Consider the following 25381-nt stretch of genomic DNA (forward strand, 5'->3'; position numbering starts at 1 on the left):
ACAGCCTGGAGACCAGGACCAACACTACTGTTATAATCATCTACCTGACAGCCTGGAGACCAGGACCAACACTACTGTTATAATCATCTACCTGACAGCCTGGAGACCAACACTACTGTTATAATCATCTACCTGACAGCCTGGAGACCAACACTACTGTTATAATCATCTACCTGACAGCCTGGAGACCAACACTACTGTTATAATCATCTACCTGACAGCCTGGAGACCAGGACCAACACTACTGTTATAATCATCTACCTGACAGCCTGGAGACCAGGACCAACACTACTGTTATAATCATCTACCTGACAGCCTGGAGACCAACACTACTGTTATAATCATCTACCTGACAGCCTGGAGACCAACACTACTGTTATAATCATCTACTTGACAGCCTGGAGACCAACACTACTGTTATAATCATCTACCTGACAACCTGGAGACCAACACTACTGTTATAATCATCTACCTGACAGCCTGGAGACCAACACTACTGTTATAATCATCTACCTGACAGCCTGGAGACCAACACTACTGTTATAATCATCTACCTGACAGTCTGGAGACCAACACTACTGTTATAATCATCTACCTGACAGTCTGGAGACCAACACTACTGTTATAATCATCTACCTGACAGCCTGGAGACCAACACTACTGTTATAATCATCTACCTGACAGACTGGAGACCAGGACCAACACTACTGTTATAATCATCTACCTGACAGCCTGGAGACCAACACTACTGTTATAATCATCTACCTGACAGCCTGGAGACCAACACTACTGTTATAATCATCTACCTGACAGTCTGGAGACCAGGACCAACACTACTGTTATAATCATCTACCTGACAGCCTGGAGACCAACACTACTGTTATAATCATCTACCTGACAGCCTGGAGACCAACACTACTGTTATAATCATCTACCTGACAGCCTGGAGACCAGGACCAACACTACTGTTATAATCATCTACCTGACAGTCTGGAGACCAACACTACTGTTATAATCATCTACCTGACAGCCTGGAGACCAACACTACTGTTATAATCATCTACCTGACAGCCTGGAGACCAACACTACTGTTATAATCATCTACCTGACAGCCTGGAGACCAGGACTACTGTTATAATCATCTACCTGACAGCCTGGAGACCAACACTACTGTTATAATCATCTACCTGACAGTCTGGAGACCAACACTACTGTTATAATCATCTACCTGACAGCCTGGAGACCAGGACCAACACTACTGTTATAATCATCTACCTGACAGTCTGGAGACCAACACTACTGTTATAATCATCTACCTGACAGCCTGGAGACCAACACTACTGTTATAATCATCTACCTGACAGCCTGGAGACCAACACTACTGTTATAATCATCTACCTGACAGCCTGGAGACCAACACTACTGTTATAATCATCTACCTGACAGCCTGGAGACCAACACTACTGTTATAATCATCTACCTGACAGCCTGGAGACCAACACTACTGTTATAATCATCTACCTGACAGCCTGGAGACCAACACTACTGTTATAATCATCTACCTGACAGCCTGGAGACCAACACTACTGTTATAATCATCTACCTGACAGCCTGGAGACCAACACTACTGTTATAATCATCTACCTGACAGCCTGGAGACCAACACTACTGTTATAATCATCTACCTGACAGCCTGGAGACCAACACTACTGTTATATTCATCTACCTGACAGACTGGAGACCAACACTACTGTTATAATCATCTACCTGACAGCCTGGAGACCAGGACCAACACTACTGTTATAATCATCTACCTGACAGCCTGGAGACCAACACTACTGTTATAATCATCTACCTGACAGCCTGGAGACCAACACTACTGTTATAATCATCTACCTGACAGCCTGGAGACCAACACTACTGTTATAATCATCTACCTGACAGCCTGGAGACCAACACTACTGTTATAATCATCTACCTGACAGCCTGGAGACCAACACTACTGTTATAATCATCTACCTGACAGCCTGGAGACCAACACTACTGTTATAATCATCTACCTGACAGCCTGGAGACCAACACTACTGTTATAATCATCTACCTGACAGCCTGGAGACCAGGACCAACACTACTGTTATAATCATCTACCTGACAGCCTGGAGACCAACACTACTGTTATAATCATCTACCTGACAGCCTGGAGACCAACACTACTGTTATATTCATCTACCTGACAGACTGGAGACCAACACTACTGTTATAATCATCTACCTGACAGCCTGGAGACCAGGACCAACACTACTGTTATAATCATCTACCTGACAGCCTGGAGACCAACACTACTGTTATAATCATCTACCTGACAGCCTGGAGACAAACACTACTGTTATAATCATCTACCTGACAGCCTGGAGACCAACACTACTGTTATAATCATCTACCTGACAGCCTGGAGACCAACACTACTGTTATAATCATCTACCTGACAGCCTGGAGACCAACACTACTGTTATAATCATCTACCTGACAGCCTGGAGACCAACACTACTGTTATAATCATCTACCTGACAGCCTGGAGACCAGGACCAACACTACTGTTATAATCATCTACCTGACAGCCTGGAGACCAGGACCAACACTACTGTTATAATCATCTACCTGACAGCCTGGAGACCAACACTACTGTTATAATCATCTACCTGACAGTCTGGAGACCAACACTACTGTTATAATCATCTACCTGACAGCCTGGAGACCAACACTACTGTTATAATCATCTACCAGGCAGCCTGGAGACCAACACTACTGTTATAATCATCTACCTGACAGCCTGGAGACCAACACTACTGTTATAATCATCTACCAGGCAGCCTGGAGACCAACACTACTGTTATAATCATCTACCTGACAGCCTGGAGACCAACACTACTGTTATAATCATCTACCTGACAGCCTGGAGACCAACACTACTGTTATAATCATCTACCTGACAGCCTGGAGACCAGGACCAACACTACTGTTATAATCATCTACCTGACAGCCTGGAGACCAACACTACTGTTATAATCATCTACCTGACAGCCTGGAGACCAACACTACTGTTATAATCATCTACCTGACAGCCTGGAGACCAGGACCAACACTACTGTTATAATCATCTACCTGACAGCCTGGAGACCAACACTACTGTTATAATCATCTACCTGACAGCCTGGAGACCAACACTACTGTTATAATCATCTACCTGACAGCCTGGAGACCAACACTACTGTTATAATCATCTACCTGACAGTCTGGAGACCAACACTACTGTTATAATCATCTACCTGACAGACTGGAGACCAACACTACTGTTATAATCATCTACCTGACAGCCTGGAGACCAGGACCAACACTACTGTTATAATCATCTACCTGACAGCCTGGAGACCAACACTACTGTTATAATCATCTACCTGACAGCCTGGAGACCAACACTACTGTTATAATCATCTACCTGACAGCCTGGAGACCAACACTACTGTTATAATCATCTACCTGACAGCCTGGAGACCAGGACCAACACTACTGTTATAATCATCTACCTGACAGCCTGGAGACCAGGACCAACACTACACAACAAACAGTGAGTCAGCACACACAAACATATGCAGGTACACAAACACGTGTGTGTATGCCTGCATGTGCTTTTAAACACAACCCCCCCACAATAACCACCTCTAAGAGAATAGGGAGCAACGTCATCATCAACATAGAGGAACAGCCATAAGGATCTGAGTTAGTATCATCAACATAGAGGAACAGCCATAAGGATCTGAGTTAGTATCATCAACATAGAGGAACAGCCATAAGTATCTGAGTTAGTATCATCTACATAGAGGAACAGCCATAAGGATCTGAGTTAGTATCATCAACATAGAGGAACAGCCATAAGGATCTGAGTTAGTATCATCTACATAGAGGAACAGCCATAAGGATCTGAGTTAGTATCATCAACATAGAGGAACAGCCATAAGTATCTGAGTTAGTATCATCAACATAGAGGGAACAGCCATAAGGATCTGAGTTAGTATCATCAACATAGAGGAACAGCCATAAGTATCTGAGTTAGTATCATCAACATAGAGGAACAGCCATAAGTATCTGAGTTAGTATCATCAACATAGAGGGAACAGCCATAAGTATCTGAGTTAGTATCATCAACATAGAGGAACAGCCATAAGGATCTGAGTTAGTATCATCAACATAGAGGAACAGCCATAAGTATCTGAGTTAGTATCATCAACATAGAGGACCAGCCATAAGGATCTGAGTTAGTATCATCAACATAGAGGAACAGCCATAAGGATCTGAGTTAGTATCATCAACATAGAGGCACAGCCATAAGGATGTGAGTTAGTATCATCAACATAGAGGAACAGCCATAAGGATCTGAGTTAGTATCATCAACATAGAGGAACAGCCATAAGGATCTGAGTTAGTATCATCAACATAGAGGAACAGCCATAAGGATCTGAGTTAGTATCATCAACATAGAGGAACAGCCATAAGTATCATCAACATAGAGGAACAGCCATAAGTATCTGAGTTAGTATCATCAACATAGAGGAACAGCCATAAGTATCTGAGTTAGTATCATCAACATAGAGGAACAGCCATATGTATCGGAGTTAGTATCATCAACATAGAGGAACAGCCATAAGGATCTGAGTTAGTATCATCAACATAGAGGAACAGCCATAAGTATCATCAACATAGAGGAACAGCCATAAGGATCTGAGTTAGTATCATCAACATAGAGGAACAGCCATAAGTATCTGAGTTAGTATCATCAACATAGAGGAACAGCCATATGTATCGGAGTTAGTATCATCAACATAGAGGAACAGCCATAAGTATCTGAGTTAGTATCATCAACATAGAGGAACAGCCATAAGTATCTGAGTTAGTATCATCAACATAGAGGAACAGCCATATGTATCTGAGTTAGTATCATCAACATAGAGGAACAGCCATAAGTATCTGAGTTAGTATCATCAACATAGAGGCACAGCCATATGTATCTGAGTTAGTATCATCAACATAGAGGAACAGCCATAAGTATCTGAGTTAGTATCATCAACATAGAGGAACAGCCATAAGTATCTGAGTTAGTATCATCAACATAGAGGAACAGCCATAAGGATCTGAGTTAGTAACATCAACATAGAGGAACAGCCATAAGTATCATCAACATAGAGGGAACAGCCATAAGTATCTGAGTTAGTATCATCAACATAGAGGAACAGCCATAAGTATCTGAGTTAGTAACTAAGTGGTGAAGTGTTATGTGATTGGCTCCTTACCCCAGCACCATGAGCTCTCCATATTTCACTGGCACTTTGGAGGAGGAGGTGGAGGAGGGGGAGATATTTTCCTGCTCTGGAGAGAACATGGGCCCGGCTGGCTGGATGGGCGAGGAGGGGTGAGGGTAGGAGGGAGGTCACACTAAAGGGGCGGGGTCAGCTGAGCCTCAGCTCCGCTTCCTCATCCTGCATGTGCCTGTTTGGTTGTCGCCGCCGCAACCCTAGATAGAGAGAGAGAGAGAGAGAGAACGTGAGGTCAGTCACACATGGACCACACAGCTCACAACATCAGGAAGTCACCTGATCTCTCAGGTCTCACCTTACACTGAACAGGAAGTCACTGACAGTTACACCACCACACACTCTTTAAGACACACACACACACACACATTTAGGGCCATTTAAAAAAAAATCTGCGTTGTGCCAAGCATGGAATCCAGACATTAAACAATACTCCAAAAATGTATTGAACTTACTAGAACATTCCTTAAAAATTGCCCATGTGACTCACAAGACATTAAGAAAATGCATCAGTGGTAAGTCTTTTCCTGCATCTTTCCGAAAGGGCTCAGGAATGCCTGTCTGTGTTGTGGTGCTCTTATGTCTAGTCTACACTTAGTGTAGCCGTTAGCGATGATGCTAATGATAACCATCTGCCGGTAGATGGAAAGGCTTTCCCAAAAACTCTCTCGATTTAAAGCTAACTACAAAGCAGCCTATGCCTACCTGGCAGAATGATACCATGATTATTTGCATCAATCCAGTGGCCATTTGCTTAGAAAACTCTGCAATCTCATGAGGGCTACAGAAACACCGCTAACCAAACAACGGTCTCTGGCTGGTGCCACCTGCATTAAAGGATAACTACACCCACACATGTGTGTTTGCTATGTGGTCTGGGGTTGAAACGGTTGCTGCTGTGTGTCTGTGTATCCCCTTAGGATAGGTTTATACTCCCCCAAGTGGTCACCAAACTCCCCCTAGCGGTCACCAAACTCCCCCAAGCGGTCACCAAACTCCCCCAAGCGGTCACCAAACTCCCCCAAGCGGTCACCAAACTCCCCCAAGCGGTCACCAAACTCCCCCAAGCGGTCACCAAACTCCCCCAAGCGGTCACCAAACTCCCTCAAGCGGTCACCAAACTCCCCCTAGTGGTCACTAAACTCCCCCTAGTGGTCACCAAACTCCCCCAAGCGGTCACCAAACTCCCCCAAGCGGTCACCAAACTCCCCCAAGCGGTCACCAAACTCCCCCAAGCGGTCACCAAACTCCCCCAAGCGGTCACCAAACTCCCCCAAGCGGTCACCAAACTCCCCCAAGCAGTCACCAAACTCCCCCAAGCGGTCACCAAACTCCCCCAAGCGGTCACCAAACTCCCCCTAGTGGTCACCAAATGTCACCAAATGCCCTTCGGCAGAAAAACAAGGGGTGCTTAAAGTTTCAAGTTGCAAAAAAGGTTTTGCTACCGTTTCCTCTAATGAATACGACCCTGGGCTTTCACAGTGACCTCACTTCCTCGGACAACGGTGCCTTTGTGGAGCCAGGCAGTTTCCCCCCTAAAAACAACACCAACATTTTGCCTGTGTCCTGTTTGGCACCAGGTTGAGTCCCGTCCTTCAACAGTTCAATGAAAGGGAAAGGTGTGCTATTCTTCAACCACACTTTTGAGTGTTCAGAATGCACACTGGACTGGCTGTTGATAGAGAAGCTTGTGAGAACTGCGATGATGACGTCACTTAAAATGGGAGTTGAGGTGATTCACAAATGGAACATATCGGGCCAGTTTCCTGGAAACAGATTCACACACACAACCTATTTCATACCTCTCAGCTGCCACGGCATCATTCGCACTGGGCAAAGGCCTCACTCACATCAAGTTAAAATAATGTTACTCCCCACCACACTCTAACCACAAGACCACTAATGGAGAATTTCCAACTGAGATGGCTAACTTAACACCTTCTCACAAAGCAACTGTCTTGATGATGCAGAGGTTGTTGATTCTGCTCACCCCAAGTCTTTAGCGTCACCTTCCTAATGGAAAGTTCCCCCCAAAAATAACACTAGTGCCCACATCAAAATAAAAACTGGCGAAACCCTGGTGTGGGGTAGCCTAAGTCTCAGGGATCGGGAGCTACTCAACTCAAAGATCTCACCAAAAATCTGATGAGAGGAGTCCAAACTAGAGGTCGACCGATTAAATCGGAATGGCCGATTAATTAGGGCCGATTTCAAGTTTTCATAACAATCGGAAATCTGTGTTTTTGGACACCGAATTGGCCTATTATTTATTTTTTCACCTTTATTTAACTAGGCAAGTCAGTTAAGAACACATTCTTATTTTCAATGACGGCCTAGGAACGGTGGGTTAACTGCCTTGTTCAGGGGAAGAACGACAGATTTTTACCTTGTCAGCTCGGGGATTCGTTTTTGCAACCTTCCGGTTACTAGCCCAACGCTCTAACCACCTGTCTTACAATGCACTCCACGAGGAGCCTGCGTGGCAGGCTGACTACCTGTTACGCGAGGGCAGCAAGAAGCCAAGGTAAGTTGCTAGCTAGCATTAAACTTATCTTATAAAAAACAATCAATCTTAACATAATCACTAGTTAAACTAGTAATATCATCAACCATGTGTAGTTATCTAGCGTGTCCTGTTAATTTCTCAACGAATCACAGCCTACTTCGCCAAACGGGTGATTTAACAAGCGCATTTGCAAAAAAAGCACTGTCGTTGCACCAATGTACCTAACCATAAACATCAATGCCTTTCTTTAAAATCAATACACAAGTATATATTTTTAAACCTGCATATTTAGTTAATATTGCCTGCTAACATGAATTTCTTATAACTAGGGAAATTGTGCCACTTCTCTTGCGTTCCGTGCAAGCAGTCAGGGTATGCAGCAGCTTGGGTCGCCTGGCTCATTGCGGACTGTGTGAAGTCCATTTATTCCTAACAAAGGCCGTAATTAATTTGGCAGAATTGTAAACAATTATGACATAACATTGAAGGTTGTACAATGTAACAGCAATATTTAGACTTAGGGATGCCATTCGTTAGATAAAATACGGAACGGTTCCGTATTTCACTGAAAGAATAAACGTTTTGTTTTCGAAATGATAGTTTCCGGATTCGACCATTTTAATGACCAAAAGGCTCGTATCTCTGTGTGTTATTATGTTACAATTAAGTCTATGATTTGATAGAGCAGTCTGACAGTGATGGTAGGCACCAGCAGGCTCGTAAGCATTCATTCAAACAGCAGTTTTGTGCGTTTGCCAGCAGCTCTTCGCAATGCTTTAAGCATTGCGCTGTTTATGACTTCAAGCCTATCAACTCCCGAGATTAGGCTGGTGTAACCGATGGGAAATGGCTAGCTAGTTAGCGGGGTGCGCGCTAATAGCGTTTCAAACGTCACTCGCTCTGAGACTTGGAGTAGTTGTTCCCCTTGCTCTGCATGGGTAACACTGCTTCGAGAGTGGCTGTTGTCGATGTGTTCCTGGTTCGAGCCCAGGTAGAGGCGAGGAGAGGGATGGAAGCTATACTGTTACACTGGCAATACTACAGTGCCTATAAGAACATCCAATAGTCAAAGGTATATGAAATACAAATTGTATAGAGAGAAATAGTCCTATAATTCCTATAATAACTACAACCTAAAACTTCTTACCTGGGAATATTGAAGACTCATGTTAAAAGGAACCACCAGCTTTCATATGTTCTCATGTTCTGAGCAAGGAACTTAAACGTTAGCTTTCTTACATGGCACATATTGCACTTTTACTTTCTTCTCCAACACTTTGTTTTTGCATTATTTAAACCAAATTGAAAAAATGTCATTATTTATTTGAGGCTAAATTGATTTTATTGAAGTATTATATATATAAGTTAAAATAAGTGTTCATTCAGTATTGTTGTAATTGTCATTATTACAAATACATTTCTAATCTTTTTTTAAATTATTATATATATATAATAAATATATATATATATATATTTTTTTTTATCGTCCGATTAATCGGTATCGGCTTTTTTGGTCCTCCAATAAATCGGTATTGGCGTTGAAAAATCATAATCGGTCGACCTCTAGTCCAAACACCCTCTTTTAGTAAGTGTCTGAATCTCAATTAAGTTTTAGGTTATCAGCTCAGGGGAGAAAAGTAATTTAATGAGAGAGAAAAGTCCTTTCATATATGAGAGAGAGAGGGAGGCAGCGTGTTTCCAGATGAAGGGGTGGTGGTGAGGAGGCAGACATAGACCAGGCGTGGTGGTGTGGTGGAGGACCTCGATGGGGAGGGAGAACCACATCAGTGGCCCCAGGAGACAGCCTGCTTCCTGGGCAAACACCAGCTGCCTCCTGGGATATCCAACAGCCCAGCCAGTTAGCCAGTTTCAGGCAACCAGTCCGCCAGCACCACTAAGAGAGAGTGCTAAGCTAAGTCAGTATCAGTCATCTTACTTTCACTTAGTGCTGCTGGCTGGAGGACTGGCTGATTAGCTGACTCGCTGCCTAGATGGTTTGTTGACTGGCTAATTGGCTGGCTGGTTAAATGAGTAAAAGGGGTCCTCTGCAGCTCAGTTGGTAGAGCCTGGCACTTGTAACGGCAGGATAGTGGGTTCAAATCCCGGGACTTTCTGCTTAGCGGAATATATTATAGTTAAGCCAGTCTCATTGATGGCTATCAACTCTCTGCACTTTAGCCTCCATTAAGGGCAATGAGCTAATTTGCCAACTCTCAACATTCAGCGAGAACACTCCTGTACTTAGGTTGTTTACTCTCAACATTCAGCGAGAACACTCCTGTACTTAGGTTGTTTACTCTCAACCTTCAGCGAGAACACTCCTGTACTTAGGTTGTTTACTCTCAACATTCAGCGAGAACACTCCTGTACTTAGGTTGTTTACTCTCAACCTTCAGCGAGAACACTCCTGTACTTAGGTTGTTTACTCTCAACATTCAGCGAGAACACTCCTGTACTTAGGTTGTTTACTCTCAACCTTCAGCGAGAACACTCCTGTACTTAGGTTGTTTACTCTCAACATTCAGCGAGAACACTCCTGTACTTAGGTTGTTTACTCTCAACTGGGGATGGGCACGGTTATTGAAATATTTGAATATCTGAACAGACATTAGCATTTGATTACTTGTGTGAGTATTCATTTTTACAAGAAAAAATGACAGGCCTATTTTTAAAATGAAAATATCCATGTTACAAGGATATACCATGACATTTCAAATTCTTAATTTAATAAAACTACTTTTAAAAGTCGTTTTTATGACATGCACCCCATACAAAGACAGGCGCCTTCACACATGTAGCTTGTTTTTGTTAGTCAAAGCTTCACTAGGCCTACAGTCAAAGAGGCTCACTACAATACATTTTAATAGAAAGTTAGCAAAAATAGATAAGCTCTTGCTGCCGTGGAAAGGAAAATACCTGTCTATTCATGAAAAAAAAATCACTCTGATTAACTCTTTAGTCATATCCCAGTTTACCTATTTGCAGAAATATTCAATTTTATTTTGAACAGCAAGCCAAACAAAATTAAAAACGGGCCCATTTATATAATGAATATGAATTTGGAGGGCAGAAATGATTAAATATGAAAGCATTAGACCTCTCACTAAAGGCTTCAGTCATACAAAAGTTATACTTAAATCCGAACTGGTTCTCCAGCAGATTAGTAAGAATGTCTTACCCCATGTTCAAGAATGGCCTTTTCCCCTTTATTCAGATTACAACCTCACTTTCGGTTATTTCAAAATGAAAATCTAAAAAATACCGCTATTTTTAAAACAAGCCATAGCCAGTTGGCTGCAATTTCAGTTCCACCAGAAAATCCAAAAGAAGAGACAGAACAAATATTATGGTTAAACTCAAATATAGTAATTGATTAAAACATTTTTTTTTTTTTTTTTTTAATCTTTAAACATTTAAAAAACAAAAAAGGTATAATCTTTGTAAATTATATCATAAATAGGACTGGTGGAGTTGTCACACAAAAATATGGAAATGTTTGCTCTACTCAAAATTACAACCAACTAATTGCAGCATTACCGCACCAATGGAAGAGGCGAGCAGAAGGGGGAGCAAGTAAGGAACTTGTCTGTTGGCCCTGCATTAAAAACCAAAAATTGGCTAAAGAAAATTGTGATAAATAAAAAAGTATACCATTTTCATTTAGGGCCAAAAAAATTACAGCTGTGCCATATTGATTGCAAAATAGTTGGGAAAAGATTTACAATGTACCGATTTCCATGGAACATGGTTAATGAACTGATACACAAAATGACGCTGGATTCAAAACGTACGTTTTCCCATTTGAATAATCGCAACCAATAGAATGAGATATATATATATATATAACAGTTGAAGTCTGAAGTTTACATACACCTTAGCCAAATACATTTAAACTCAGTTTTTCACAATTCCTGATATTTAATCCTAGTAAAAATTCCTTGTCTTTGGTCAATTAGAATCACCACTTTATTTTAAGAATGTGAAATGTCAGAATTATAGTAGAGAATGATTTCAGCTTTTATTTCTTTCATCACATTCCCAATGGGTCAGAAGTTTACATACACTCAATTAGTATTTGGTAGCATTGCCTTTAAATTGTTTAACTTGGGTCAAACGTTTCAGGTAGCCTTTTTGGAGGCAAAACATTACTGAACATAACGCGCCAATGTAAACAGATTTTTGGACATAAATATGAACTTTATCAAACAAAACATACATGTATTGTTTAACATGAAATCCTATGAGTGTCATCTGATGAAGATCATCAAAGGTTAGTGATTAATTTTATCTCTATTTCTGCTTTTTGTGACTCCTCTCTTTGGCTGGAAAAATGGCTGTGTTTTTCTGTGAATAGGTGCTGACCTAACATAATGATATGTTGTGCTTTCGTCGTAAAGCCTTTTTGAAATCGGACAATGTGGTGGGATTAACAACAAGTTTATCTTTAAAATACTTGTATGTCTGAAGAATTTTAATTATGAGATTTCTGTTGTTTTGAGTTTGGCGCCCTGCACCTTCACTGGCTGTTGTCATATCGATCCCGTTAACGGGATCCCAGCCATAAGAAGTTTAAGAAGCAAGGTTTGGCGGGTCATGTTTCGGAGGACACATGACTCGACCTTTGCATCTGAGCCCATTGGGGAGTTGCAGTGATGAAACTAGATCAAAATTGGGGAGAAAAAGGGAGTAAAATACAACAAAAGAAAGAGCGTTGAGACTGTAACCGAAAAGTCACTGGTTTGAATTCCTGAGCCGACTACGTGAAAATCTGTCGATGTACCCTTGTGCAAGGCACTTAATCCTAATCGCTCCTGTAAGTCGGTCTGCATAAAAGCCTCTGCTAAATGACTAAAATGGAAAAATGTAAATGATAAAACTGTGGCTGCTACAAGTTAGCTAGTCTTGGCTGTAGCTGAGTTGGCATGGCTAATTCGTCTCGCTCTTCCCCTCCCAGCTCACACGACCCCTCCCCCGCTGCAGAAATAAAGGGGAAGCCATGTTCAAGTTAAAAATGTAAAAGTTACAAAAGTAAACACGTCAGAATTTAAAAAATAATATTAGAATAGTGAAATCACTGCAAACGCCCATCCCTACTCTCTACCTTCGATGAGGACTAGCTAGGCCAACACTCTAGTACTACCCCAGGCAGCGCTAGCTGTAGGAAGACAGCAGCAGTGTTAAACCACAGCTCAGTTCCAACAGTATACAGCCACGTGGCTCTGGTTAACATTCTGCCCTTGATGGTTTTTACAGAGAAAGGAGGAAAACAAAGACTTTGTACAATTACCAGGAATTCCTTTCATGGTTTTCCCAAATGGTATCTAGACTGGAGCATGATGCAGACGTTTTTAAAGTGGCGGAAAGAGGGGTAACCACTTCTATACTACTCAAACAAATATTATACCCCCAAGACATTCTAACCTCTCACCATTACCAATAATAGGGGAGGTTAGCATTTATAGCATCTAGCATTGGGGGGGGGGGGGGGGGGGTTACTTTGATGCCTCTAATTTTCTTACTCATCATTGTTCACGATTCATTCAAAATCATGGTCGCATCCACATCAATAGAAGTGTTCAGAAACATATTTTATTCTTATTTACAAGAAAAGTGACTCCAAAAATGACCCAATATATTATTTACCATTCATTTCTATTGGGTACGACAGACCCTGAAACAACCAAAAACTGTAAATGCATCCAACAAGTTGGTAGTCACAAGCTTGATGTGAATCACTGTGTGCTCGGATTATGGGACCAAATAGTAAACGTTTGACTACATTTTCAGTCAATTTATCCAAACACTTATGAACCTTCAAATGACAGCTTCGAATAGATATATAAAGTGCTTTCATTTCTAAACGGTAAAACATATGTATGAAAATAACCTCAAATAAAAGGTGACGTTCTGTACTGTCGCCTCATATGAAATATTTGATCTCAAATCCAAAATGCTGGAGTACAGAGACAAATTAAAAAGTTTAAGCTTCATTGTCCAAATAAATAGGCATGCTCGCGGCTGTTGCTTACGCCCTGCGTCCGGTCCAGACTCCTTACGCCCTGCGTCCGGTCCAGACTCCTTACGCCCTGCGTCCGGTCCAGACTCCTTACGCCCTGCGTCCGGTCCAGACTCCTTACGCCCTGCGTCCGGTCCAGACTCCTTACGCCCTGCGTCCGGTCCAGACTCCTGAGTGTGTTGGTTGTTGCTTACGCCCTGCGTCCGGTTCAGACTCCTGCGTGTGTTGGTTGTTGCTTACACCCTGCGTCTGGTCTGGACTCCTGTGTTGGTTGCATGGAGGGATCAGAGGAGGAGGATTGGTTTGCACACGCTGAAGACTACAAGTCTGATGACCAGGTAATCAATCTGAGGGGACGCTCGGGAAAGGAGATCGACACTAACGATACCTCGCACAGTCTCTCTTTCCCTCCCTCTCACAGACTCCCCGTCTTTGTCTCCCTCGCTCATTCTTCCTGTGTAACCCATCTAATTGATGAGCAGGGATGTGTAAAATATCAAAAGAGAGGGAAGGAGAAGAAAGAGAGGAGGAATCATATCTCAGTCACCTGGGATTTGGGAGGGAAATCGTGTTCCAGACAGGGAGAGGGGATGTGTGTAGGCTACCTGGGATTTGGGAGGGAAATCGTGTTCCAGACAGGGAGAGGGGATGTGTGTAGGCTACCTGGGATTTGGGAGGGAAATCGTGTTCCAGACAGGGAGAGGGGATGTGTGTAGGCTACCTGGGATTTGGGAGGGAAATCGTGTTCCAGACAGGGAGAGGGGATGTGTGTAGGCTACCTGGGATTTGGGAGGGAAATAGTGTTCCAGACAGGGAGAGGGGATGTGTGTAGGCTACCTGGGATTTGGGAGGGAAATAGTGTACCAGACAGGGAGAGGGGATGTGTGTAGGTGACCTGTGTCTCCTGTGATGTTCCATACGGATGATAAACAATGTTTTTACTCTGGACTGGGATGGGGTTCTGGAGCACTGGTCTGGGGCCTGGCTGGGAGAGCAGGGAAGGCCGTCTGTATTATGAAACTAACCTGTGGGTTAGGAAGGCCGTCTGACCCCCTGCATTGGGGCGGCAGGTAGACTAGTGGTTAGAGCGTTGGGCCAGTAACCGAAAGGTTGCTAGATCGAATCCCCGAGGTGACAAGGTAAAAATCTGTCGTTCTGCCCCTGAACAAGGAAGTTAACCCACTGTTCCCCGGAAGACCGTCATTGTAAATAAGAATTGCAAATTTGTTCTTGCCTAGTTAAAGGTTAAATAAAATAATGGTTGAGAGCTGAGGCTGAGGGTTGTGTGTGTGTCTCCACAGATAGGCTTAGTCTATTATAAATCCACTGATAACTTTATGATGGGGAAATTCACTAGCGAATGATCCTACCAGTGCTGGGACGTTAATATAGTGCGAGTTATTGGTCATGAAGCAGAGGTCGCCTAAAGCCTACATAAAGGTAATCAACATCACTACCATTATGAAGTGTGTCATCAGGGTTTATGTGTCTGTGTTTCTAAAAGTCTGTTGCCAAAAGTTTCATGTTGTTTAGGTTTAAATCTGCATTGTTGGTTAAGGCCTGCTGTATTCCGGGCATGTAACAAATACAATTTGATGTCTAGATGTTTGTCCGTCTTTCTAAAACCCTCCTCTACAGGCTGAAGTTCGGGACGTTAAACCCTCCCCTACAGGCTGACGTTGGGGACGTTAAACCCTCCTCTACAGGCTGACGTTGGGGACGTTAAACCCTCCTCTACAGGCTGACGTTGGGGACGTTAAACCCTCCCCTACAGGATGACGTTCGGGAGGTTAAACCCTCCTCTACAAGCTGACGTTGGGGACGTTAAACCCTCCTCTACGGGCTGACGTTGGGGACGTTAAACCCTCCCCTACGGGCTGACGTTGGGGACGTTAAACCCTCCCCTACGGGCTGACGTTGGGGACGTTAAACCCTCCCCTACGGGCTGACGTTGGGGACGTTAAACCCTCCCCTACGGGCTGACGTTGGGGACGTTAAACCCTCCTCTACGGGCTGACGTTGGGGACGTTAAACCCTCCTCTACGGGCTGACGTTGGGGACGTTAAACCCTCCTCTACGGGCTGACATTGGGGACGTTAAACCCTCCTCTACGGGCTGACGTTGGGGACGTTAAACCCTCCTCTACGGGCTGACGTTGGGGACGTTAAACCCTCCTCTACGGGCTGACGTTGGGGACGTTAAACCCTCCTCTACGGGCTGACGTTGGGGACGTTAAACCCTCCTCTACAGGCTGACGTTGGGGACGTTAAACCCTCCTCTACAGGCTGACGTTGGGGACGTTAAACCCTCCTCTACAGGCTGACGTTGGGGACGTTAAACCCTCCTCTACAGGCTGACGTTGGGGACGTTAAACCCTCCTCTACAGGCTGACGTTGGGGACGTTAAACCCTCCTCTACAGGCTGACGTTGGGGACGTTAAACCCTCTACAGGCTGACGTTGGGGACGTTAAACCCTCCTCTACAGGCTGACGTTGGGGACGTTAAACCCTCCTCTACAGGCCGACGTTGGGGACGTTAAACCCTCCCCTACAGGCTGACGTTGGGGACGTTAAACCCTCCCGTACAGGCCGACGTTGGGGACGTTAAACCCTCCCGTACAGGCCGACGTTGGGGACGTTAAACCCTCCTCTACAGGCTGACGTTCGGGACGTTAAACCCTCCTCTACAGGCCGACGTTGGGGACGTTAAACCCTCCCGTACAGGCTGACGTTCGGGACGTTAAACCCTCCTCTACAGGCTGACGTTGGGGACGTTAAACCCTCCTCTACAGGCCGACGTTGGGGACGTTAAACCCTCCTCTACAGGATGACGTTGGGGACGTTAAACCCTCCTCTACAGGCTGACGTTCGGGACGTTAAACCCTCCTCTACAGGCTGACGTTCGGGACGTTAAACCCTCCTCTACAGGATGACGTTGGGGACGTTAAACCCTCCTCTACAGGCCGACGTTCGGGACGTTAAACCCTCCTCTACAGGCTGACGTTCGGGACGTTAAACCCTCCTCTACAGGCTGACGTTCGGGACGTTAAACCCTCCTCTACAGGCTGACGTTCGGGACGTTAAACCCTCCTCTACAGGCTGACATTGGGGACGTTAAACCCTCCCGTACAGGCTGACGTTCGGGACGTTAAACCCTCCTCTACAGGCCGACGTTGGGGACGTTAAACCCTCCCCTACAGGCTGACGTTGGGGACCTTAAACCCTCCTCTACAGGCTGACATTGGGGACGTTAAACCCTCCCGTACAGGCTGACGTTCGGGACGTTAAACCCTCCTCTACAGGCCGACGTTGGGGACGTTAAACCCTCCCCTACAGGCTGACGTTGGGGACCTTAAACCCTCCTCTACAGGCCGACGTTCGGGACGTTAAACCCTCCTCTACAGGCTGACGTTCGGGACGTTAAACCCTCCTCTACAGGCTGACGTTCGGGACGTTAAACCCTCCTCTACAGGCCGACGTTGGGGACGTTAAACCCTCCTCTACAGGCCGACGTTCGGGACGTTAAACCCTCCCCTACAGGCCGACGTTCGGGACGTTAAACCCTCCCCTACAGGCTGACGTTCGGGACGTTAAACCCTCCTCTACAGGCTGACGTTCGGGACGTTAAACCCTCCTCTACAGGCTGACGTTCGGGACGTTAAACCCTCCCCTACAGGCTGACGTTCGGGACGTTAAACCCTCCCCTACAGGCTGACGTTGGGGACGTTAAACCCTCCCCTACAGGCTGACGTTCGGGACGTTAAACCCTCCCCTACAGGCTGACGTTGGGGACGTTAAACCCTCCTCTACAGGCTGACGTTCGGGACGTTAAACCCTCCTCTACAGGCCGACGTTGGGGACGTTAAACCCTCCTCTACAGGCTGACGTTCGGGACGTTAAACCCTCCTCTACAGGCCGACGTTGGGGACGTTAAACCCTCCTCTACAGGCCGACGTTGGGGACGTTAAACCCTCCTCTACAGGCTGACGTTCGGGACGTTAAACCCTCCTCTACAGGCTGACGTTCTGGACGGTAAACCCTCCTCTACAGGCTGACGTTCAGGATGTAAAAGATTAAAAGACTGGTGAGAGGAGGGGGGGATGATAATAGGGAGAGGTACTGTTTTTGGAGAGGACTGCCTGTGAGCGTTTGATGTGTTCGTGAGCGTGCGTATTCTGTGTGCGTATGTGGATGCGTGTTGCTAGGGAACGTAGGGAGGCAGCTCAAAGCCTTTTTCTTTCTGCCGGTTAGCTAACCAGAGGAAGCCAACTGAGGGAGTGAATCAAACTGGTGAAAAACAGAGAAACCTGAAAGTACTGCATGTCAGGATGCCATGATGCCATCAGGGTCAGGTGATTAGATATCTGTTGACAAAAAAGTAACTGTCCAGTCAAAATCTCACTTTTAAAAGTTAATATTCTGTTAACTCATACCCAAATAATGTTGTTGACTCATTCTATACTCAGGTGGCCAAAGCATTAATTGGAGAAAACCAAACACATAAAAAAACCCACCTCACAAATTGTATCTCAAACAGACCGTAAAAAAAAAAGCTTGCTACTTCCTCATAGAATGCAGTCATCCTTCTAAGGAGGATGAGATGGCCAATCAGCAGTCTACTCGCATGAATATTTTTAATGACCGGTATACGCCGACACCAGTGTGTTGTTGGGGTACACCCAACCCATGCCAACTAGGGACCTCAAGATACCATATTATCATCATAATTAGGTGTCGATACAATTCGATTGCAATTTGTTGTTGAAACATATTGCTCACTATATGACTGCTGCAGAGAGACGAGAGAGAGCATGAGGAAACACCTGTTGATCAATCAGGGAAATGATAGTGCTGAAAACATGTTGGCTGACTATTTAAAAAGAAGACGGACAACAGGCTGTAGACAACTTTCCAGAACACGACACACTGACGTCACACAGACACACGAGGCTGTAAGACAGCCATCGCACTCTGCACCCATTCAACACAGAAATAATAAAAACATAAATCTTAGGCTAAACAAAATAACTTACGCTTACAATAATGTTTTGATTCTTGCTTGAACAGTCGCTAAGAGTATATTCGGTTGTGATCTTTGCAAAATAACTGTTTTGGATGCAGCAGTTGTTAGCTAGAATGCTAACGCTCATTGATATAGGCTGTAGCAAAAGCTAGCCAAAGAGCCATTTTACTGGTTGAAGTGATTTTTTTGAGTTTGGTAAGTATGTGTGTGTCTGTCTGTGTGATGTCCCCCTGAGTATCCGAAACAAGAAGAAAGTGAACACGGGCGCCCTTTAATGAGACAGGAAGTTAGATAGCCTCAGATCAAAACACTTGCACGTACAAACCAGCCAAACTGTCAGGAGACCGGAGTACAAACCAGCCTAACTGTCAGAAGACCGGAATACAAACCAGCCTAACTGTCAGAAGACCGGAGTACAAACCAGCCTAACTGTCAGAAGACCGGAGTACAAACCAGCCTAACTGTCAGAAGACCGGAGTACAAACCAGCCTAACTGTCAGAAGACCGGAGTACAAACCAGCCTAACTGTCAGAAGACCGGTGTACAAACCAGCCTAACTGTCAGAAGACCGGTGTACAAACCAGCCTAACTGTCAGAAGACCGGTGTACAAACCAGCCTAACTGTCAGAAGACCGGAGTACAAACCAGCCTAACTGTCAGAAGACCGGAGTACAAACCAGCCTAACTGTCAGAAGACCGGAGTACAAACCAGCCTAACTGTCAGAAGACCGGAGTACAAACCAGCCTAACTGTCAGAAGACCGGAGTACAAACCAGCCTAACTGTCAGAAGACCGGAGTACAAACCAGCCTAACTGTCAGAAGACCGGAGTACAAACCAGCCTAACTGTCAGAAGACCGGAGTACAAACCAGCCTAACTGTCAGAAGACCGGAGTACAAACCAGCCTAACTGTCAGAAGACCGGAGTACAAACCAGCCAAACTGTCAGAAGACCGGAGTACAAACCAGCCAAACTGTCAGAAGACCGGAGTACAAACCAGCCAAACTGTCAGAAGACCGAGTACAAACCAGCCTAACTGTCAGAAGACCGGAGTACAAACCAGCCTAACTGTCAGAAGACCGGAGTACAAACCAGCCTAACTGTCAGAAGACCGGAGTACAAACCAGCCGAACTGTCAGAAGACCGGAATACAAACCAGCCTAACTGTCAGAAGACCGGAATACAAACCAGCCAAACTGTCAGAAGACCTGAGTACAAACCAGCCTAACTGTCAGAAGACCGGAATACAAACCAGCCTAACTGTCAGAAGACCGGAATACAAACCAGCCTAACTGTCAGAAGACCGGAGTACAAACCAGCCAAACTGTCAGAAGACCGGAGTACAAACCAGCCTAACTGTCAGAAGACCGGAGTACAAACCAGCCTAACTGTCAGAAGACCGGAATACAAACCTCACAAGAACAACACTCAATACATTTTATGTTATAATCTTTTTGTTCCATCTCCTAGCCTACGTGTAGGCCTATGTAATAGACAAGACACTGGTATGGTGCTGAAGACAGCATAGTAAATATTAGGTGAAAAAGTGGCGAATTGTCCCTTTTAACCAACACGGACTATGGAATCTACCAGTGGGCACCCAGTGAGTACAAAGGATGAGATGCATTGTTGTGGGCGAGTGTAGATGGTTCGCCTCCAGACATGGGAACATGCAGTGTATTGATGTGATTTTCCTCTGGCTGATGTCATGTGGTGGTTTGTCTGATACTGCTGATGCTGATATCCTGGTCTCTCTTGAAACAGAGATGTTAATCTCAACAAGACGAACCTAATAAAAAGGTTAAACATCAGTAGACGTGTCCAACTCAACTCAGAAAATTCTCCCACACAGCCACCAACTTGTCTAACGGAAATGTATCAGAATAGTTCCATTGTACCCATTGCCAAGCATCTGACCTAAAAAAAATGGTTTCCAGAATGTAGGTGAATGTATGAAAGTTGAATGACGCTTTCACAATTCCATAACTTTTCACAATTTCAAACATTTCTCAGACTTTCAATCAATCTCTGTGTCTGTCTGTGTGCCAGAATCGTCCTCATTCTCGGATCTATGATCTACCAATGTAGTGCTGGTTGCTGTTGTGTTTGAGATAACCCACATCTATATCTTTCTGAGCAGGTTGACATCCTTCCCCTCAGTATTAAAATAGCTTGGTTAAATAAACCATGTTTCAGCTGGAAAGGACAGGGGACCCGCTTGCCAAGAGAATCTGGGACCAAATCGGTGCCATTCCCACGACAACTGGGTCATCCGTGGCAGCTGAGGTCCAGGATGACTGGACGTTTGCCCATTGGGGGAATGGACTGACTGACCACAGTAAGTAAGTAGCCTTGCACGAGCCTTGGCTTGCACGAGCCTTGTCTTGCACGAGCCTTGTCTTGCACGAGCCGCAGCCCATCTCCTGTTTCTGTAGTGCGCCAGCTTTTTTATTTGACCTTTATTTATCTAGGCAAGTCAGTTACGAACAAATTCTTATTTTACATGACGGCCTAGGAACACTGCCTTGTTCAGGGGCAAAACGACAGATTTGTACCTTGTCAGCTCGGGGATTCGATCTTGCAACCTTTTGGTTACTCGTCCAACACTCTAACCACTAGGCTACGCTACCGCCCCAGCTTGATGTTCAAGTACACCCCCTGGACAGGTCACTAGTCCATCACCTCAGTACACCCCCTGGACAGGACACTAGTCCATCACCTCAGTACACCCCCTGGACAGGACACTAGTCCATCACCTCAGTACACCCCCTGGACAGGACACTAGTCCATCTCCTCAGTACACCCCCTGGACAGGACACTAGTCCATCTCCTCAGTACACCCCCTGGACAGGTCACTAGTCCATCACCTCAGTACACCCCCTGGACAGGACACTAGTCCATCACCTCAGTACACCCCCTGGACAGGACACTAGTCCATCACCTCAGTACACCCCCTGGACAGGACACTAGTCCATCTCCTCAGTACACCCCCTGGACAGGACACTAGTCCATCTCCTCAGTACACCCCCTGGACAGGACACTAGTCTATATCAGGGCCTTCACCCCTTAATGCTGAGTGCCAAGCAGTAACCGACTGACCACAGAGGAGGGAGTCAAATGAACTAGACATTATCACAAGGTCTAATACACTGAACAGAGGGTGAATTTGGTTTGTTCCCAAATGCCTTTCAGACATTTATAAAACACACACACACATGTAAAACTAGGGTTGCAAAATTCATGGAACTTTCAATAAATTCACTGGTTTTCCAGAAAGCCTGGTTGGAGGATTCCCGGAATCGGAAGGGACTAAGAAGGAAATCCGGAAATAGGATATCGGGAAAACCAGGGAATTTATTGAAAGTTCCCAGAATCCTATTTAAAACAATAGCCTATAAGACTAACAGAAGAAAGACTTCCAATAGCGGACATGTTTCTTTGGACTGCTCAAATTTAGGCTACCAAGGCAGAGGTTGTCTTAATATTAGACTCTGTATTCCATTAAATGGAGAACTGGGCTGTAGCCTGCCTGAACTCGTATTCAAAGCAATGTTTCTATCCACTCAGCCCAGTCACATGCTGTAATGGACCTGAAACGCATGAAAACTACACTACGTAGTGTAGGTCAATGTAATTAGGTACAGAGAGCCCACCCCCCCTTCCATCTTCAAAGGCCATCTGGCACCGATTATACAGCCCCACCATACCACCACCCTGTGTGTGTGTGTGTGTGTGTGTGTGTGTGTGTGTGTGTGTGTGTATGTGTGCAGGCGTGGCCGCATTAACAGTAAATGATTGTCACTAGGTAGGTAATCCCCATCAAACACACCCAGGGGAGGGGAGAGAGGGGCCTAGAGGAAGAGAGAGAGAGAGAGAGAGAGGGGTGTACTGGCTCCAGTAGGAAGTACTGGGATGTAGGCTACTGGTGACAGATGGAGAGACTGGGAGATGGAGAGGAGGGGAGAGAGGGGCCTAGAGAAAGAGAGAGAGGGGTATACTGGCTCCAGTAGGAAGTACTGGGATGTAGGCTACTGGTGACAGATGGAGAGATGAGGAGATGGAGAGGAGGGGAGAGAGGGGCCTAGAGAAAGAGAGAGAGAAAGAGAGAGAGAGAGGGGTGTACTGGCTCCAGTAGGAAGTACTGGGATGTAGGCTACTGGTGACAGATGGAGAGATGGGGAGATGGAGAGGAGGGGAGAGAGGGGCCTAGAGAAAAAGAGAGAGAGAGAGAGAGAGAGAGAGAGAGAGAGAGAGAGAGAGAGGGGTATACTGGCTCCAGTAGGCAGTACTGGGATGTAGGCTACTGGTGACAGATGGAGAGACTGGGAGATGGAGAGGAGGGGAGGCGTTCAAGTTACAGGCTCATCAATAATTCACTGAGTTGAACACAGACCGACAGCGGACAGACAACAAACAGCACACACACACACACATCGCATGCACTCAAAACCACATGGGCACTCACACTGTCTAGGTACTACTTCCTGCCAGTAGAGAACACACTGTGTGACCTTCCCAGAAATCAACCACCCATTCCAGTGACCAGCAGCTTGGGGAAAGTGTGGCTCACTTGACTCACTCTGCACAGGAAGATAGCAGGGAGGGGGGCTGACCTGATAGGGGCAGACTGATCGTAAATCTGTGCCTAAAGCACAGCCTGTACTGGCAGCAGCAGCCCCTGAGAGAGGGGGGAGAGACTGGGGGATATGGGGAGGAGAGAACTACTACCAGCCCTCCTCTCTAACCCTAACTACTACTACCAGCCCTCCTCTCTAACCCTAACTACTACTACCAGCACTCCTCTCTAAACCTAACTACTACTACCAGCACTCCCCTCTAACCCTAACTACTACTACCAGCCCTCCTCTCTAACCCTAACTACTACTACCAGCACTCCTCTCTAAACCTAACTACTACAACCAGCCCTCCTCTCTAACCCTAACTACTACTACCAGCACTCCTCTCTAACCCTAACTACCAGCCCTCCCCTCTAACCCTAACTACTACTACCAGCCCTCCTCTCTAACCCTAACTACTCCTACCAGCACTCCTCTCTAACCCTAACTACTCCTACCAGCACTCCCCTCTAACACTAACTACTACTACCAGCCCTCCTCTCTAACCCTAACTACTACTACCAGCCCTCCTCTCTAACCCTAACTACTACTACCAGCCCTCCTCTCTAACCCTAACTACTACTACCAGCACTCCTCTCTAACCCTAACTACCAGCCCTCCTCTCTAACCCTCACTACTACTACCAGCCCTCCTCTCTAACCCTCACTACTACTACCAGCCCTCCTCTCTAACCCTCACTACTACTACCAGCCCTCCTCTCTAACCCTCACTACTACTACCAGCCCTCCTCTCTAACCCTAACTACCAGCACTCCTCTCTAACCCTAACTACCAGCCCTCCCCTCTAACCCTAACTACTACTACCAGCCCTCCTCTCTAACCCTAACTACTACTACCAGCCCTCCTCTCTAACCCTAACTACTACTACCAGCCCGCCTCTCTAACCCTAACTACTCCTACCAGCCCTCCTCTCTAACCCTAACTACTACTACCAGCCCTCCTCTCTAACCCTAACTACTCCTACCAGCCCTCCTCTCTAACCCTAACTACCAGCCCTCCTCTCTAACCCTAACTACCAGCCCTCCTCTCTAACCCTAACTACCAGCCCTCCTCTCTAACCCTAACTACTCCTACCAGCCCTCCTCTCTAACCCTAACTACTCCTACCAGCCCTCCTCTCTAACCCTAACTACTCCTACCAGCCCTCCTCTCTAACCCTAACTACTCCTACCAGCCCTCCTCTCTAACCCTAACTACTCCTACCAGCCCTCCTCTCTAACCCTAACTACTCCTACCAGCCCTCCTCTCTAACCCTAACTACTCCTACCAGCCCTCCTCTCTAACCCTAACTACTCCTACCAGCCCTCCTCTCTAACCCTAACTACTCCTACCAGCCCTCCTCTCTAACCCTAACTACTCCTACCAGCCCTCCTCTCTAACCCTAACTACTCCTACCAGCCCTCCTCTCTAACCCTAACTACTCCTACCAGCCCTCCTCTCTAACCCTAACTACTCCTACCAGCCCTCCTCTCTAACCCTAACTACTCCTACCAGCCCTCCTCTCTAACCCTAACTACTCCTACCAGCCCTCCTCTCTAACCCTAACTACTCCTACCAGCCCTCCTCTCTAACCCTAACTACTCCTACCAGCCCTCCTCTCTAACCCTAACTACTCCTACCAGCCCTCCTCTCTAACCCTAACTACTCCTACCAGCCCTCCTCTCTAACCCTAACTACTCCTACCAGCCCTCCTCTCTAACCCTAACTACTCCTACCAGCCCTCCTCTCTAACCCTAACTACTCCTACCAGCCCTCCTCTCTAACCCTAACTACTCCTACCAGCCCTCCTCTCTAACCCTAACTACTCCTACCAGCCCTCCTCTCTAACCCTAACTA

At 45.7% G+C, this 25381-nt stretch overlaps 1 protein-coding gene across 1 annotated transcript in view; it reads right to left on the bottom strand.

Moving 5' to 3' along the window:
• LOC120046873 (E3 ubiquitin-protein ligase pellino homolog 1) overlaps positions 1 to 25381 on the bottom strand; it is a 59907-nt gene that overhangs the window by 28316 nt on the left and 6210 nt on the right. Inside the window, exon 2 of the mRNA XM_038992448.1 lies at positions 5346 to 5566. Within this exon, the coding sequence (XP_038848376.1) occupies positions 5346 to 5434 (89 nt within the window). The 5' untranslated portion in view covers positions 5435 to 5566. The remainder of the gene's footprint in view (positions 1 to 5345; positions 5567 to 25381) is intronic.

The sequence above is a fragment of the Salvelinus namaycush genome, chromosome 4, assembly GCF_016432855.1.
Source record: "Salvelinus namaycush isolate Seneca chromosome 4, SaNama_1.0, whole genome shotgun sequence".
Taxonomy (NCBI): domain Eukaryota; kingdom Metazoa; phylum Chordata; class Actinopteri; order Salmoniformes; family Salmonidae; genus Salvelinus; species Salvelinus namaycush.